At 43.0% G+C, this 17,447-nt stretch overlaps 1 protein-coding gene across 2 annotated transcripts in view; it reads right to left on the reverse strand.

Annotated features, from left to right (window-relative positions):
- Positions 1–4,490: 4,490 nt before the first annotated feature.
- The window catches only part of LOC126354520 (RNA-binding protein 34-like), an 84,828-nt gene continuing 71,871 nt past the window's right edge, over positions 4,491–17,447 (reverse strand). For both annotated transcript variants that reach the window (XM_050004243.1, XM_050004244.1), the window contains exons 5-6: positions 9,781–10,113; positions 4,491–4,662 (exon numbers count right to left, since the gene is read on the reverse strand). In XM_050004243.1, the coding sequence (XP_049860200.1) occupies positions 4,552–4,662; positions 9,781–10,113 (444 nt within the window). In that variant the 3' untranslated portion in view covers positions 4,491–4,551. The remainder of the gene's footprint in view (positions 4,663–9,780; positions 10,114–17,447) is intronic.

Below are 17,447 nucleotides of genomic sequence, written 5' to 3' on the forward strand. Positions count from 1 at the left end.
GGAGGAAGTCACAGCAGTATGACAGCGGTAGTTCAGCAGCTTCTGCAAAGACTTCTCAACCAGGCTATTGTAACAGGCACGAGTGGCCAAACGGATGCCACAATGGTGGATCGTATTGAGGCCACATGTAAGATGGACAATGTATCTGCATAAGTGAAACACCCGTAGTCGAGTTTAACAGACAAAGGACCGGTACAAACAAAGGAGAGTTGTCCGATTCACTCCCCAGGAAGTATTGCTGAGGACACACAGGGCACTGATGAACTGAATACGGTCGATCAGGTAAAATTCATGGAGGACCTAGGAAGATTCCTATCATATTTCCAACAAATGAAAGAGCAATAGGTCCAAGATGAAAAGACGATGGAAGAAACAAACTGTGATGCCATAAATTCAAACTGTTTGTCAGTGAAAAAGTGAAAGCCATTGTCTATGCTCCATGACTAGAAGACGATAGAGACATCACTGAGGACGCCACTCAAGGAGACAAGTCCATGGAGAAGTGCTATAGATGGCAACATCGTCAACGAAAAAGGAACTGGAGATGCCCAGCAGGAGACAGGCCATAAGAGGATTAATGGTAATAACAAAGAGGACGACACTTAGGACAGAACCCTGAGGCACACCGTTTTCCTAGATGAAGGTGTCTGGCAAGCAGAACCCACATGTACCTTGAAAACTGTCTTTACAAATTCCTGAAGAAAATAAGGCATGCCACCATGGAAGCTCCAAGTGTAGAGGATATCAGTCCTCCAGCAGGTATTGTAGGCTTTCTCCAAATTGAAAAAAGTGGCCACAGCCTGGTATTTTCACAGAAAACCATTCATGAGTTGATGAAGTGACAAGATGGCCAATTGCAAAACAGTGCACTCTGAATCCACACTATGCAGTTGTTAGTAAACTGCGAGACTAGACACCATACCAGCCGGGCATAATAATATGTTTCATCACCTTGCAAACACAGCTGGTGAGAGAAATGGCGTAATAACTAAAAGGAAGGCGTTTGTCCTTACCAGGCCTTGGTATGGATATGACAGTGGCTTCACACCAGCACCTGGGAATGCCTTCCACCCAGATGTGATTGTACGTATGAAAGAAGAAATGCTTGCCTGCAGGACAAAGGTTCTGTAACATCTGTACGTTAACATCATCCGGCCCTGGGGCAGAGGATCGGGATGAAGCAAGAGCACAAGCTAGCTCCCTCAGAGTAAAGACAACACTGTAGCACTCGCTATTCTAAGCAGAGAAGGGTATCCTCCACTCATTTCCGATGAAGGAAGGGAGCGAGGGTGGGTGATACTGGGAGGAGCTCGAAATCTCATCAAAATAGCGGCCTAAGATTTTGGAGATGGCTATAGGGTCCACCATGACATCACCTGTCACTCTCAGGCCAGAAATTGGGGAATAGATCTTGATCGGAGATTGCCCCACATAATGAAAGAGGGGTGTAACTGTTAAAAGAACTAGCTTTTTTTGATATCACGAAGAATGTGACAACACTGAGCACCCAACTGTTTGTAACTAATGCAGTTTGTCATTTGTAAGATGACTGTCAAAAACTCGGAGAGCATGTGTCTGCACACAAAATTGCATTGCAGCACGCCTCAGCCCACCAAGAGCACAGTGCAGCACAGAAGAACAGCGAGGAATGGAACATTCTGCAGTAGTAAGGGTAACGTTTGTAAAGTTATCTATCTTGTCACCACAACTTGGGAAATGGGGTTCATTGAAGGTCGCAGGGAAGGAGTAAAGCCTCCAGCTGGCCTTAGAAAGCTTCCGTTTGGGTGTGCATGCAGGTAGGGTAGGAATCAGTAGATGGATAGCACATGGGAAATAGTTGCTAGAGTACATGTCAGAGAGAATGGACCACTTGAGATGATGGGCAAGCTGGGCACTACAGAACAAAACATTCGAATGATAACAGGTGTGCATGGAGTCTGAAAGTAATATGGTTGTTCCTGTGTACAGAGAAGGTGAGCCAAGAGGGCACCTCTCTGACACGTTCTAGGAGAACTCCGAAGGGGATGGTGCGCAGCAAAAGGAGGTGAGGGAGTTGCCCAATAAGCGGGAGGAAGTTTGCTCTGGTGACACTGGATGATGGATGTAAATAGCACAAAGAGAAAAAGCCAGGTGTGGAAAGAAACGTGAAATATAACAGCTAGAGGCTGAGTACTCAGGGAGATGGGTTGACTATGAATGTCATTCCTGATGAGAAGCACAATACCCCCCCCCCCCCCCCCCACCAGATGGAATGCCATCCTGAGTGAGGTGAATGCAGACCGGTAAGAAATGCAGCAGCTCAAAGCGGTTGTGAGGACATAATTTTGTTTCCTGGAGGCAGTGGACAAGCAGACATTGCAATTCTAAGAGCAGCCCTAAGTCCTTTATGTTGGATTGAAGGCCACAAACCTTCCATTGGTAGTCATTACAAAGAGGGGAGGGGGGGGGGGGGGGATGAAGGAGTGTGTCACCTTGGCACCGGCTGAGTGCCTGCCTTCCAACTGCTACAGGGCACTGAGGCTGGAGGATACTGCCATGAAATCCGCAGAGCCGTCAGCATTCACCTTCTATTAGTATGCAGAGTTCAGGTCAGAAAAACAATTGCCAGTGCGCACAGACATCACGGAGGTCAGCTGGGCATGGGTATCATGTGGTGACACCATTATTGAAGAGGATCTCTAAGTTGGTGAAAGAGATGACCTTTGTTCGATTTCTTGGAGCCTTTGCAGCTGGCAGATGGAAGACAGTGACTCTTGCTGGCTGGAGGGACGCAGAAAGTCTTCATAGGAGTATTCATTATATCCTTTCTGGCCTGTTATTCATGTAGCACTTGGCTTCATCCATTGAGATGAAAAGTTTCACAGCTGGAGGAGGAGACTGGGATGCTACCATGACACCGCAGTGCTGAATTTGAGGTCATCTCTACGTGACCATGCCCTTTGTGGAGCGAGAAACAACAAGAACAGTACTATAAGTACTGAATAGTAGAATGCAGGGTTTCTGACTAGCCACCAACAGGGTAAAGCACTTTTTCCTTTACCCGGATCTCCTGGGCAGAACCCTCATCAAGATACACAGGACAATCTCAGAAGCAGCAGCATGGTCTCCATTGCAATTGATAGAGGGGGGAGAAGGAGACGGACAATCACCCTCGTGTGCATCCCTACCACAGGTTACACATTTGGCCGGGTGTTCACACATGGCCATTCGACTGTGGTTGTAACAATGGCACTGGTAGCAGCACATCAGGTTGAAATATATGGCCAGACTGCAGTAACGTCATAACCTGCTTTGATCTTTTACAGAAGCAGCACTCAATCAAGAGTGAGAAAAAGTGTGTGTGTGTGTGTGTGTGTGTGTGTGTGTGTGTGTGTGTGTGTGTGTGTGTGTGCACTAAGGAGGCATCTACATTCATCAGCCAATGGACTGCAATGACACGCTGATCAGAGACATACGTTTGGATTTCTGCATGTCAGACCATCGAGCAGCCTAGTGTAGATAACGCCATGGAGGGGCAAAGCTGCAAACAGTTTTTGTGCTTGATAATCAGAAGTAGTCTCCAAATGCAAAGTATCATTACATAAACGAGAGCAACACTTCACAGGGCCAGCAATTGCATCAACACCTTCCTGAATAATACACGGACTTGCAGTAGCAAAGGAGTGACCTCGTTCAGTACGTGAAACCACAAGGAACTGTGGTGCAGCTGGGAATGTCTGAATTGTTAGCCTCATTCTGTTTATGTTTAGTAGTCACTGACTGAAGATGATTATCTCATTGTCTGTAAATCCCCCAGATTGCCAGAGTCTCCAATAGCACCCTCCTTCCAGCTGGGGGGTCCATTCAGAAGGGCACACACCCACCTTAGGTGATTTCGGAAGGCAAGAGCTCAGGCTATCACTCCCTACGTGGACCTGGCCTGTACCATGATGTGTTGGGTTGAGGGAGTACTCGACATCATGGTCACCAGCACCCTGGACTGTACCAGCGGGTACACGCAAACCATACATGTCAATCTGGGGCTGGGAATTCTGCGTTACCCTGTCACCTGTTACACGTTAGACGCGCGTGCTGGCCTTCGGAGTGCACATTGAGAAAGAAAGAAAAGCGGACCCTCAAATGCCGAAGCCTAGGAAGGATAGATGTTGAATGAAGAGAAAAGGAAAGAAAAGAAAAACACTGGAGAGACTGTTCTGATACCTGCTTCTGAAAAGACAGAACACAGTTCCGAAAACATCCCAGACATGTTGCCCAAGGGAGGGAAAAACAATAGCAAGAGGATATACATGCAGCATGTAAGAGAAACGTTGCACAGGCTGGTGGCTCGTGGAAGCCAAAGAGCCCGCCTCCTGTCGGGAAAGACAGGATCAGAAATGCCAAAACTCATGATCTAAATAAAGTGGTTCTATGATATTTTGCTTAGTCAATGAAGGTGCAGAGGCTTTCATGTTATATTTTCAATTGTAAATTGCAAAGGTCAGACATGAAACTTTTTCTGACAGTAGCATTACTTTATTCAGTATTATACATTACATACATGAAACTACACTATTAAACAGAATGTTTTATTTTCTTGGTCTTCTCATTTGCAGATTTGGCCTTATGTTTCAACTTCAGGGCTATAATCTTTTTCTTCTGTTCAGTTTTATTTATTTTCTGTTTCTGTAAAAAGAAAAAGTTCTAGTAAAGTTATTGATGACAAATAGCACTATTTATAACAAAGCACTACACTATAAAACTTTAAGACTGAAATTCCAAAATTTCTACACTAGTTCTGGCACAGTAGAAGTGATTGCCAGCAACAGATAACAAATTCAAATTCTCAATGGTAAACCTTACGTGTGTGTGTGGGGGGGGGGGGGGGGGGGGGTACTGAAGCAGCTGCCTTCAACTGCTGTACTGGAATATCACATGGCTCCTTTCTTTCACCATATATTTTTAAAATTTTAAGTATACAGTTCTAGCATAGTAGTATGTTTCATAGTAGAAATACCTTGCAAAATTTAGAAATAAGTTGTTCCACAATGTCTTCTAACTAGGTCTATCAGGCACCAATGTGTGGTATGATTCTGACCTTTATTAAGTAGGTCTGATAAAGCATTTCCTTAGCAGTGTACACTAACCTTCTTACACAACTGATTTTTAATAACCCAAAGAATGGTGGAAACTCCAAGATGACATATTCACAGAAGACATAAGCAAATCAATAAGTTTACATACAGACAGTGTAGTATAGAAATTCTTTTGACGGTCCTGATTTTTAATTACTGCCTTAACAGTTATTGACATTACAATGATAGCACACATGTCCACAAAAATTTATCTATAGGGTGAGGGAGAATATGCCTATAAAAAATAAATCAAACAATAGAAGGTCCAGTTTCATGTATCAACAATATTATGAAAAGATAGATGAGTATGCACCACAAAGATACATAGAGTAGTGGACAGGAAGAATAAAAAGACTGTTACACATTGAGCTTTCAGCCAAAGCCTTCTTCAGAAAGGAAAAGCACATCTCATGCATACATTATCGCTATTTCCAACTAGAATTACTCTACTCAGTGTCCATTCCCACCTCTTCCTTCCTGTGTTTTTTCATCACCTTCCAAACTGCACGTGCTCTGATTCTGGACAGAGAGGCTGGAGATAGTGGTCATGTGCATAAGATATGCTTGCTTATGTGTATGTGTGTTTCCTTTCTGAAGACAACATTTGTTGAAAGCTCAATGTGCAACAGTCTTCATGTCCTGCCTATCTGCAAAGCAATGTGTCCTTTTTACAGCAAGTAGTAACCTTACAGTGAGTAGTGGTAGTGATAATTCTTGCAGTCTCTACAAAATTATGAAAATCTAATTGCACATTAAGTCACGTTGCATTATTTTCTCATTCTTTTTTTTCGCCAACACCGGTTAACCATTTGCTCCAGGGTCTTTCCTACGCAGCTCATTAAAGTGATGTTCTGGTAACAATGTGAACATATTTGGCCCTTATCTGGTTCAAGGAGAGGTATAAAAATTGCCTCACTGCACAAGTTGGGAAAGTGACTTGTCTGCCACATCAAATGAAAAGATTCGAGAAGGATTTACTTTGAGATTACTAGAAAATGCCTAAGCAGGATGCACCAGATTTGGTCATCGGGTGCAGTGTCATGAGCCTCACTCAGTGCAACATCCAGCTCCCATGTGGAGAAAATGCAGTTGTACAACTCTGAATTGTTGGATCTTAAGTCCAACTGGCCCCTTTCTACAGTCACATTGTAGTGGCAGAATGGTGGATCCTGGGTGGCATGGGCAGTAGTCATTGCATAATGCTCTGCCATCGCCTGGGAAATATCTCAAAGCATTGTGTGAAGACACCTTGTTTCAGGACTGCTGCTATTGGCAAGCAACAGTGTTTACGGGAAAGCATCCTGATGGATTCCTATGTTTATGTAGAACAAGAGGAATGGTTGACAGACTCCAGGGACGCTTGCCATGATCTTTCCTTGTTCTCCTGGATGAGACGTCAAGCCCTGCCCCTATCAACTTCGAAGACTGTGAGGTTTTCTGCTGTTGTGCAGCACTTGAACCATCACAGAACTACATGCCCAACCCGAACTATTGACCAGTACACATCCATCCACCTAGAGACAGGTTGCCTCCAAAAATGACTGGACGACTTCTGGATGGAGACAACAGCAGCATAATGGATCACTCGTCCACTGTGGCTCACCCACTCTGGACATTGTTGTGGTGTTTAAACACAGTCAGCTGGCTGAACAGTGTCCAGACAGCTCTTATGATCATTCATCTTGGCTGTCTCTTTTCAGAGAGAGCTGGTCACTGGAATGAAGGTCATCAGTGACTTGCCACTGAACGAAGTCCAAAAGGGTGGGAGAGAAGAGAGTTCAACAGCTGTGGACTAACCAGCACCAGCACTGAAATGAGTGGTAAAGACTTTGTTGAGGAAGCACAGCTCATGAAACAGCATGTGGCTCTCCAGAACCTAGCCCCAGGGGTCGAGCTCTGAAGTCCCCCAGTAGAAGAAATAATGGGGTTGGGGGTCATTCTATAAGATCTGTTAGAGCCTCAGGAGTATCGCATTTGCTGAGGTAAATGCTGCTAGCAAACAGTGATTGTCCAACACACATTAATTTCAACTGCAACCACTTGCAGGTCAGTAGGCAGGGGGACAGGACAAGAGTGGTTTACATTACTGATTAACACAGTGACACCTCCCTTCATGCTTTTCCCAGTCATGTCATCCTCACAGTGTAGCCCAATAGTAAAGGGGCGTCAGACATTTTAAAATGCATTTCCTCAAAAGCACAACCACAGGAGTTTTAGTTCATACATGTCCTGAAACTAGCAATGTTCCACTGTAGTATGGGGATAGCTCTTTCAACCTTTGTTTCCATGGGGGAAGGGAGCCCCTGATAGGTGGAGGCTCAGTCTTGTGCAGTGTCCCAGTCCAAAACCAAGACCATTTTCTCTGAGGAAGAATCAAGAGAGACATCAGAGAGGAGGAGGAGGAGGAGGAGGAGGAGGAGGAGGAGGATGATGATGATGATATCCAACAGTTTACTTCCCGACTGATAGTGGTCGACACTGTGTTTAATTTTTTGGCATGGGCAGGCTCCAGAGCCACAACTGTGGTTGTGGTAGTGGGCATGGTGGATAGTGGACCAGACTGAACCTTTCGAGGGGCAGGGAGCTCTGCCACATCGGCAACTATGGCTTTTCCTGATTTTTCGGTCAGTGATGAAATTGGTCTAGGTTTCAAAATAACTGCAGTGGCCCAAGTGCTTTGACAAACGCATGTATTACTGCTGGAACTAGCAACCTCCGTTTGAGTGCTATCGGTCTTCTGAACTCACTGTTTCAGAACTTTAGCAGAGGAGGTAGCCTGTGGCAGAGAGAGAGAGGGGGGGGGGGGGCGCGGTTGCGTAACCTTATAGATTTTTTTGGGCTCACCATATGGGACGTGCTTTCTTGTTTTCATCTCTTGTATCTTCCTTCCTTGAAGACAAACACTGCAATCCCTAATCCAAATACAGTGAGCCCCAGAGAAGTTTACACCTTTAGAGGAGATAAATGACTCCTTTGTAGGCTTCCTTATCATATTTGCCACAAGTGGCTTCTCCGTGGTACCTGAGAGTAGTGTGCTCTAAGTGCTGGCGTTTAAATCAGTACATTGGGTTGGGAGGCATAAGGCCACACCTGCCTTGACGTGCTCTGGAAGTTTCATGCTATTAAAGGTAATTAAAAAAAAAAAGGGCAATTTGACAAGAACGCCATTCACCATTTTCACGATATCTTGCAGATCAACACTGCCTTCTTGGGTCCATTCAGCTTTCAGTTCTTCTTTGGGAATATCCACCAGATTCATACAAGTCAACACCTTTGCTATAGTCAAGTTGGTGTGCAGCTCAGTTTCAGTGGTATATTCTCCAAGACTTTTCGCTTTCTGCACGCTCATTGCCTGTTAGAAACTAGAGGTTTTGGCCAATCACGTCCCATTGTGCAATCACTTGACAGATTTTAATGGACCTATGTAGCTTCTTAAGCCCTTCTGAATGTATTAAGGTGTGTCTTTTAGGAGTCCTCTGGTTAGATTTGGTGTTAATAGTTACAAGTGATCCACCCATTCCACTGGAATGAGGGGGAGAAAATTTTGAGGGTTCCATCTTGGTCCCAACAGCAGCCTCGAGTACAATGATCCACTCATACTGAGCCCCCCTTTGCACTGAATGGTGCTTGTTGAAGCATACCCAGAGCTTACAATGACAAAGGACTGGTGGTGCTTACCAGGAGCCCTGGAGTCACCAAGCCAGTACCTAGCAAATACATGCTGAGCCTCCAACAGTGGGAATTTGCAGCCCATTCCTTCTAAACATAAATTCTTAACCACTATGCCACCTCAGTTGGTCTTTACGTACATTTCACTAAATATCCCACGTTCCCACTTTTATCAACGTGGAAGAATTAATCTCAACAATTTAAGAATTTTTTAGTCCATTATGTACTGGTACTCGCTGCATTTCATAGTTATTTGGGTACTGCAGAATGAGATCCACAACCTAAACAAATTTGAAATACTAATTAATCTAACATCCAGGATAGAACGACAATATTATGGAATGGATAGACTGCAACTCACCATATCCCGCACACATGCAAAAAACACACAACTAATGTCTCTGGCCTCGGCACCCAGAAACTGTAGTCGTGTGTGTGAACTGTAGCTGCAGGTGAGAGTGCATGTGTGTGGTGTCCAATTTTGATGAAGGACTTTTTGGCCAAAAGCTTTCTGTTTGACAGTCTTTTTGTTGTGCCTATCTGCGACTCAGCTGCTATATGTTGAGTAGCAATCTATTCTTTTTCCTAATACTGAAATACTAATGGTAGTTTTTACCCATATTCCCACTGTACTGTAAATTTGTTTACTGATGGGGCAACTAAGTAAATTCAATGGGGCACAAAGAGAATTGAATTGTCTAAAGGGTATTCACCTGTGACAACGATGTTTAATATGAATAATAACTTTAAGAAAAACAACATGTATGAATGTAACTGGAACCTATGTAATTATATATAATACATATTTGACTGTGGTATCAGACACAGGAAAAAGGTCAAGTAGAAAATTTAAGACAATAAGTATTACAGATTACATTTACCTGCTTCTTTAAGTACCACCACATCAGCAATAAATCTAACATAAAAAATTGATGTGAAGATCTGAATATTAGTATAGCAGCTGTACGTTTTACGACCACACAAAAACAGGAAAACTTACTTTCTTCTGCTTCCTATCAAGACTCTTTTGCCCTTGGAAAGGCAACCTTTTCTGTTTTGGTTTCACTGTTTTATCTGATGTATGTTCAGAAAATTTTCTGTCTGGAATGTTACTTTCTTTACTACTATGCTCCTTCCTCTTTGCAGCTTTCATTCTGACAATATCTTTGAAATGAGGATTTTGTCCAGATTTTCTGGCAGAATGACAGTTCATTTTGTTACTGCGGCTATTAACTCCAAATTTCTTCTTTCGAATAACTCTTGATACACGTAGTGGCCTGTCTTTGAGTGATGTTCCATGAAGATTTAATGCCAGTTCCACTGCATCTGCACTCTGTAGAAAAGAAAGACACATATTTTTCAAATGAGTCACTGATTTTCAATACCTGTTAATTTGCCACCCCCCCCCCCCCCCAATAATAACTGTTTTATATGTCAAAAGAGCATGTTTTGAGCTGCACAGTTTAGAACATAATACAAGTTCCAGAAGCTGTTATTTCTGTTATAAGAGTAACTGCAGAAATGTCTGAAGTTACAGACACTGTTATCTCCATGTTGGCCACAGTTTCAGTAGACGATAAATACGGACAACAAAACAGTATCTAAAAACTATTATAATGAGTTCACATTTAATGATCTGGATAAAGATTTATTTCTAAAACCCGTTACTTTAGTGCACTTGTCAAATTGTTTTTAAAATACATTTTAAACATTGCACAAACTTCTCTTGTGAGAAGTTGGATCTTGGCATAAATACACATTGAGTAACAGCTGGTCACTTAACTAAACTTAACACATTGTAGGCCTCATTTTAAGAAGTACACTACATAAATCATGGATAAGTAAGTCTTAGTATTTTCCAGCCATTTTATTGCACAAGCTCCTGTAGTGGAATTGAGCAAAAGCAACAGATGAAGAAACATTGGGCAAAAATGTTGAAAAGAAAATAAGGTAAAATTTATTATTTTAATTTATAATATACTTCTGCTTGCTTTTTCAAATAACATTCTTATAGCCAAGAAAATTTGTAGTATCTAATGTCCATTGCATTTACATCACCATACATTCCAGCAAGGGATTTCCAACAACACCCTCATGGAAGAATGTGGGCAACTTTCCATACAAGATACAGAAGTTCATGCAACACCTGACAGGCCCTGAATGATTTCATTCTTAATTACACAATCAGTAAAGTGGAGAAGGTCATTAGAAAGACTAAATACAACATTCTAAAGCTACATAATGGGAGGCTACAGTGTCTGTAAAAAAGTATTCACTAAACACTTAGGGTAGGGCAATATCGTGTTCAGAATCTGTGTAAACAGTTTCCGGAGACTGGAGTAACTCCCAAGGACAGAAGAGGTGATGACAGAATCTCACACTTATGGTGATAGGTGGTGGTCTGTGAAAGATTTTACTGAAATCATTAAAACCTACTGAGAAACATTACTGTCAGAGGAAAAACATTCACAGGCAATATTTACGTAGAGACCTTTCAATTTTCAAATTATACAAAATGCATTTTATAATAATTACAATATTAGATTTGGATCTCCTGCCACAGGTGAAGCTCTCTTGGTCCCAGATCAGGATGTTATGTTTTGCTATACATGGTTAGAAAATGAATTCTAACAAGGTTCATGTCAAAATGCATCAATTTTTCATAGACTGTGCAATAAAAATCTAAAAAATATACATACACTAAAGCTACTAGCCTATGGTTATGGAGCGCAAAACAAAAATCGAGTTATAATTGACATATGCACAATTGTCCACAAAATATTACACATGCCAACTTTTTTTTTTTTTCAGTTGTCAACCATTCATATATCCCTGTTGATCACATATTTGGTCCGACTGAAAAGGAATTACTTTCAAAGAGCTCTACCTTGAACCCCAGTAACTACTATGCCATTGTCAGAAACTTACGGACACTCTACAAACTTTGTTCAGATGTACAAGTTGTTGACTGGAAGACATCTCTTAAAGATCCCATGAAACCTCCCTCTTCCGGGCACTTTCAGTTTAAGCTTTCAAAAAGTACATTATTTAAAGAAAGATCAGAGCACTATTACTACTCAATGGGAACAAAGCTATAACACTGATATCAGATGTGGTAATAGTATCTGCAGAAAGGAAGTAAAAATCAGCAAATATAAATGAAAGTTTCATGGGGAAAAAAAGGTTAATGTGCAACAGTCCTTTTACTGAACCGCTATGGATCAGGTTGGATGGACGTTTATGAACTTTCATTCTACAAGGATGTCTTCAAACAGCAGTCTGGATCTGAACTGGATGAAGAATCTGATGTCAGATTTACCTGATGAGGCTAAGAGCAGATCAGTATTTGATTTAAAAAGTAGTGATTCATAATGATATGCTATTTTAATACAAAGTTAACAATTGTTCAAAAAATATTAATTAGTAGGTATGCACTGTTATTCTTTCTTTTCTTATTTTTCATGTGTACCCATCATTTTAATGCCAAAATATTTCCAGAAACTTATGTTCAGATTATAGTTCCGAAACGTGTTATATTAAAAAAATACTCTGGTGTGATTTATGGGAAGTGTAAATATAAGTCCAAAATATAAAAGAAAATTGTAATAAGTACATAATAACAATAAAACCCATTTAAAACTGAGTGACAGTTTTTGTTTTTGTTTTTTCCGTTCCTGAAAATTTTTATTACATAGAGGTAAGGGACTTTCGAAACAGTCAAGTTTCATATGACTACATCTCGATCATTCGTACAGATTTCATCTTTTACTTAGAGAATGTTAAGACAAAGAAACATTTTTTAAAGGAAAAGAGCAGCCACCTACAATGTTTCATGAGGACACCCTCAGAAATACCCTACCTAACAAAATGGAAATTTTGGGAGAAAACATCTTTAGTTCTCTACAGGGTCTCCTTTCAGATCGATATAGCAATGTTCAAACGCTTTGATAGTGTGCTATAGTGAGAATCATCTAGCTCTGCAAAACAGCCTTCAACTGCAGACACCACCACTTAATTTTTGGCCCACCTTTTATGAGGAAGCCATTTCTTGAAGTTTGGAAACACAAAATACCCAAAGGAAGAAGCAATTCGAATTTTTAACTCTTAGATTTTGGTCATGGCAAAAATGGAGTTGTAAACTGGTGCAAGATCATGACCAAATGTACCTTTCTTTTTCACTAAATTAAGCAATTTTTTCTCTATTTCGTAACTCAAAAACTGCAATAAGTTCGCATAATACTCGCCATTGACTCCTCCTCCTTTTTGAAGATAATCAATGAAAATAACACCACACACACAAAAAAACCTGATGCGCTGACCTTGTCTGTAGATGGAACGTTTTTGCCTTCTTTGGAGCTGAGTCTCCCCTTCCAGGTGATTGTTTCAACTGTTCCTCTGCCATGTTTCATTCAGGGTTATGAACTGATGCAAAAACTGGGCTTTACTGCTGTGGAACATCAAACACACGACTGAAACTTCCTCACAATGCTGTTTTTGTTCAACTGCGAGCCCCTAAATGCAGCACCCATGCTTTCTCAGATTAAAATTTTCCATCAGTATGCAATGGAACAGCAATTCTTGAAATACATACAACATAGACTAGCTTTCATATCATCAGTTGATGGTCATTCAATACAATTTTGTGAATTTTCTCCACAATATCTACATCTACATATGCCACCCGCAAGCCAATGTACAATGTATGGCAGATATGGTGGGTAGTATCCTGTACCACTATTAGTCATTTTACTTCCTGTTCCAACCGCATACAGAACGACTATCTGTATGCCTCTCTTTTTTTCTGTGACTTAGGAAAAGGGAAAAAACGAAAATGGAAACAAGCAGCAATGGGAACGAAAATCAAAAAATTGGGGAAACTAAAAGCAGAAGGAAAGCTTAAAAAACCACTACAGAAAGGGGTTGGTTGTCCCCAAAAAGAGCTTCAAATGACTTATGTCATCTCACTGGCACAAATAAACTTGAGAACGAGATCGGCTGAGCTAAAATGGATGATATATCAGGCAACAGCTGTAGACGGGCGCAGAATGAAGTAACATAGGGAGCGCAGAATGAAGTAATATAGGGACACTCAAGTAAAAGGTGTCTTACCATCCACAGCTGAGAGAAGTGGGGACAGAGTGGGGGAGGATTGCCGCTTAAAAGATGTCAATGACTAAAAAGACAATGCCCTATCCCGAGTCTAGTTAAAATTGCCTCCTCCCAACGGCGCGTTCGGGAGGAAGAGGTCCAAGCACAGGGAAGTGCTTTAACATCCCGCAATTTATTATGGGGAAGTGTCAACCAATGTGTGTGCCATAAAAGAACACGACGGCATAAAACACTCTGTAGATCGGCAAAGGGAATCGTGCGAATAGCTGGCCAAAGAAGAGAGACTGCAGCCTTGGCCCCTATTTCGGCCACCTCATTTCCACAGATACCAACGTGTCCTGTGATCCAGAGGAACGCCACGGAGACGCCCCCCAAGTGCAGCAAGTGTCTGTCCCGAATCCGGTGGACCAGAGGGTGGATGGGGTAGAGAGCTTTGAGACTGAGGAGAGAACTAAGAGAATCTGAACAGATAACATACCGCATCCGCTGATGGCGACGGATATATTTGACAGCCTGGAGAACAGCGTAAAGCTCCGCAGTATAAGACGAACACTGGTTGGGAAGCAGAAATCTATTTGGGGTGTCGCCAACAATATAGACACTCCCTACCCCTAACGATATTTTTGAGCCATCAGTGTACATAAATGTGGCTTCCTTCATTTGTGCACATAGAGCAGAAAATGCCCGACAATAAACAATAAATGTGCACTCTGCCATAAATTAGTGAAGAAAAAGGGGCAACCGACCGCGAAAGCCCCAAGATAACAGTGTGCGGAGGATGCCTGTCCTCCAACAGGTATCGTATGCTCTCTCCAGATCAAAAAATATTGCTACTGTTTGGCGTTTCCAGAGAAAATTGTTCATAATATAAGTGGAGAGAGCAACAAAATGGTCAACTGCAGAACGATGCTTTCGGCAACCCCATTGGGTGGTGTTAAAAGACTGCGGGACTCCAGCCACCAAGCTAAACGGCAATTCACCATACACTCCAAAACCTTACTTACACTACTCGTGAGAGATATGGGGCGATAGCTAGAGGGGAGATGTTTGTCCTTTCCAGGTTTCGGAACAGTAACGATGATAGCTTCCCACCATCGTCTGGGAAAAGTACTGTCGGTCCAAATTCGATTATAAAGGCGAAGGAGGTAATGCAGACTATGGCATGATAAATGCAGCAACATTTGGTTGTGGATACCATCTGGTCCTGGGGCGGAGGAGCGAGAAGAAGAGAGTGCATGTTCGAGTTCCCACATGGAGAAAACAGTATTGTAGCTTTCGCAATTTTGAGAGGACAAAGCAAGAGGTCACACTTCCACTGCACGTTTCTTCGGGAGAAATGCTGGCGGGTAATTTGAAGAGCTCGAAATCTCAGCATAGTGTTGACCCAATGAGTTGGGGTCCACTAATGTATCATGCACGACAGTGAGCCTTGACACTGGGGAGAAACTAGGCGCGCCCAATAACCGTCAAAGCCAACTCCAAACTTTAGAGGAGGGAGTAAAGGTGTTGAAATAGCTAGTAAAGAAGTTCCAGCTTGCCTTTTTGCTATTACGGATGACGCGACGGCACCGCGCACGGAACTGCTTATAGCGGATACAGTTGGCCAAAGTAGGATGATGTCTGAAAACGCGAAGAGCACGTCGCCGCTCACGTATTGAGTCACGGCATGCCTCGTTTCACCAAGGAACTAGGGACGCCGGGGCATTCGGCGGTGCGAGGTATTGAACGTTCCGCAGCTGTAAGAATAACGTCTGTAATATGAGTGACCTCATCGTCAACGCTAGGAAAGTGACGGTCATAGAATGTCGCTAGAGACGAAAAAAGTGTCAAATCAGCTTGGGCAAACTTCCAGCGTCTCGGGCGCATATATGGCAGTTGTGGCTGCAATCTAAGGACACATGGAAAGTGGTCACTTGAGTATGTATCAGCAAGGGCGAACCATTCGAGGCGCCGAGCTAGCGGAACAGTACCGACCGAAAGGTCCAAATGAGAGAAATTTGTCGTGGACACAGACAAAAATGTAGGGTCCCCAGTGTTGAGGCAAACAAGATCCGCTCGGTGGAAGACATCTAGCAATAGTGAGCCACGCGGACAAGGATGTGGAGATCCCCAAAGTGGGTGGTGGGCATTGAAGTCCCCAAGCAGCAAACAGGGGGGTGGAAGCTGACCAAGAAGATGAGGGAGATCACCTCGTGCCATTGGTGTGGACGATGGAATGTATACAGTACAAAGAGAGAAGGTGTATCCAGAAAGGAAAGACGGACAGTGACTGCTTGGAATGAAGTGTTTAAGGGGATTGGATGATAATGGACAGTATCATGGAGAAGAATCATGAGTCCTCCATGTGCTGGAGTGCCTTCAACAGAGGGGGGATCAAATCGGACTGACTGAAAATGGGGCAAAACAAAGTGGTCGTGAGGATGCAGCTTTGTTTCCTGGAAACAGAAAATGACCGGCGAGTAGGATCGTAAGAGGATTGTCAATTGATCCTGATAGGCTTGAATGCTACAGCTATTCCAATGGATAATGGGCATAGGGTGGACAGAAAATGAAGAATGTGACCAAGGTTGCCATCAACTCAACGACTGCTCAGAGCTTGTGACCGACAGTGTGGAACGGCACTCAGGTAAAGGCAGAAGCTCCTGATCCATGAGTAGTTCAGGAGCAGCTTCTGCCACCAGCGACCACCTGCCAGCAGTGCACCTTGGTGACACAGAAGACGGCTGAGGGCGGTTACTGCCAGGTAGTGCCGTAGACGAGACACTCCGTGGTGGAGAAGGAGAGGAACTGGGTTTCTTATTAGCCTTTTGGAAACATGATGTTTAGATGAAGGAGGAACCGATGGTTGTGAAGTTGGGGTACATAAAAAATTTTCACGAGTATGCTCTTTTTTGAAGTCTGGGTGTCTGACTTGGGATTGAGATTTAGCAGAACCCAATGAAGGGTGAGCCATAGAGTGAGTAGGCAAAAGTGGGGAGGTTGAACGGGCGATCTTTGCGCTGGCCGATCTGACGACCGTGTCATTAAAGGTGTTGGCAAGGACAGTGCTGTATTTTCCTGTTTGAGGCACAGTGGGCTTTCGACTGGCAAATAATTTTTGAGCAGCAAAGGTCGACACCTTTTCCTTCACTCTGATTTCCTGAATGAGCTTTTCGTCTTTAAAAATGGGGCAATCTCCAGAGGAAGCAGCGTCGTCACCCATACAGTTGATGCCACGAGGGGATGGAGGTGGACAAGCACCCTCATGGGCATCCTTGCCACACGTAACACATTTGGCCAGATTAGAACAGGACTGGCTGGTACGATTGAACCGCTGACACCGATGGCAACGCGTAGGGTATGGGACGTAGGGGCAAACGGAAATTATCTCATAGCCCGCTTTTATGTTCAATGGGAGTTGAACTCTGTCAAATGTCAAGAAGACAGTACGGGTTGGAACAATGTTTGTGTCAACCCTTTTCATGACTCTATGAACAGCCGTTATGCCCTGGTCAGACAGGTAGTGTTGAATTTCCTCATCGGACAATCTGTCAAGGGAGCGTGTATAAACGACTCCAC

The sequence above is a fragment of the Schistocerca gregaria genome, chromosome 3 (assembly GCF_023897955.1).
Source record: "Schistocerca gregaria isolate iqSchGreg1 chromosome 3, iqSchGreg1.2, whole genome shotgun sequence".
In the NCBI taxonomy this organism is placed as follows: domain Eukaryota; kingdom Metazoa; phylum Arthropoda; class Insecta; order Orthoptera; family Acrididae; genus Schistocerca; species Schistocerca gregaria.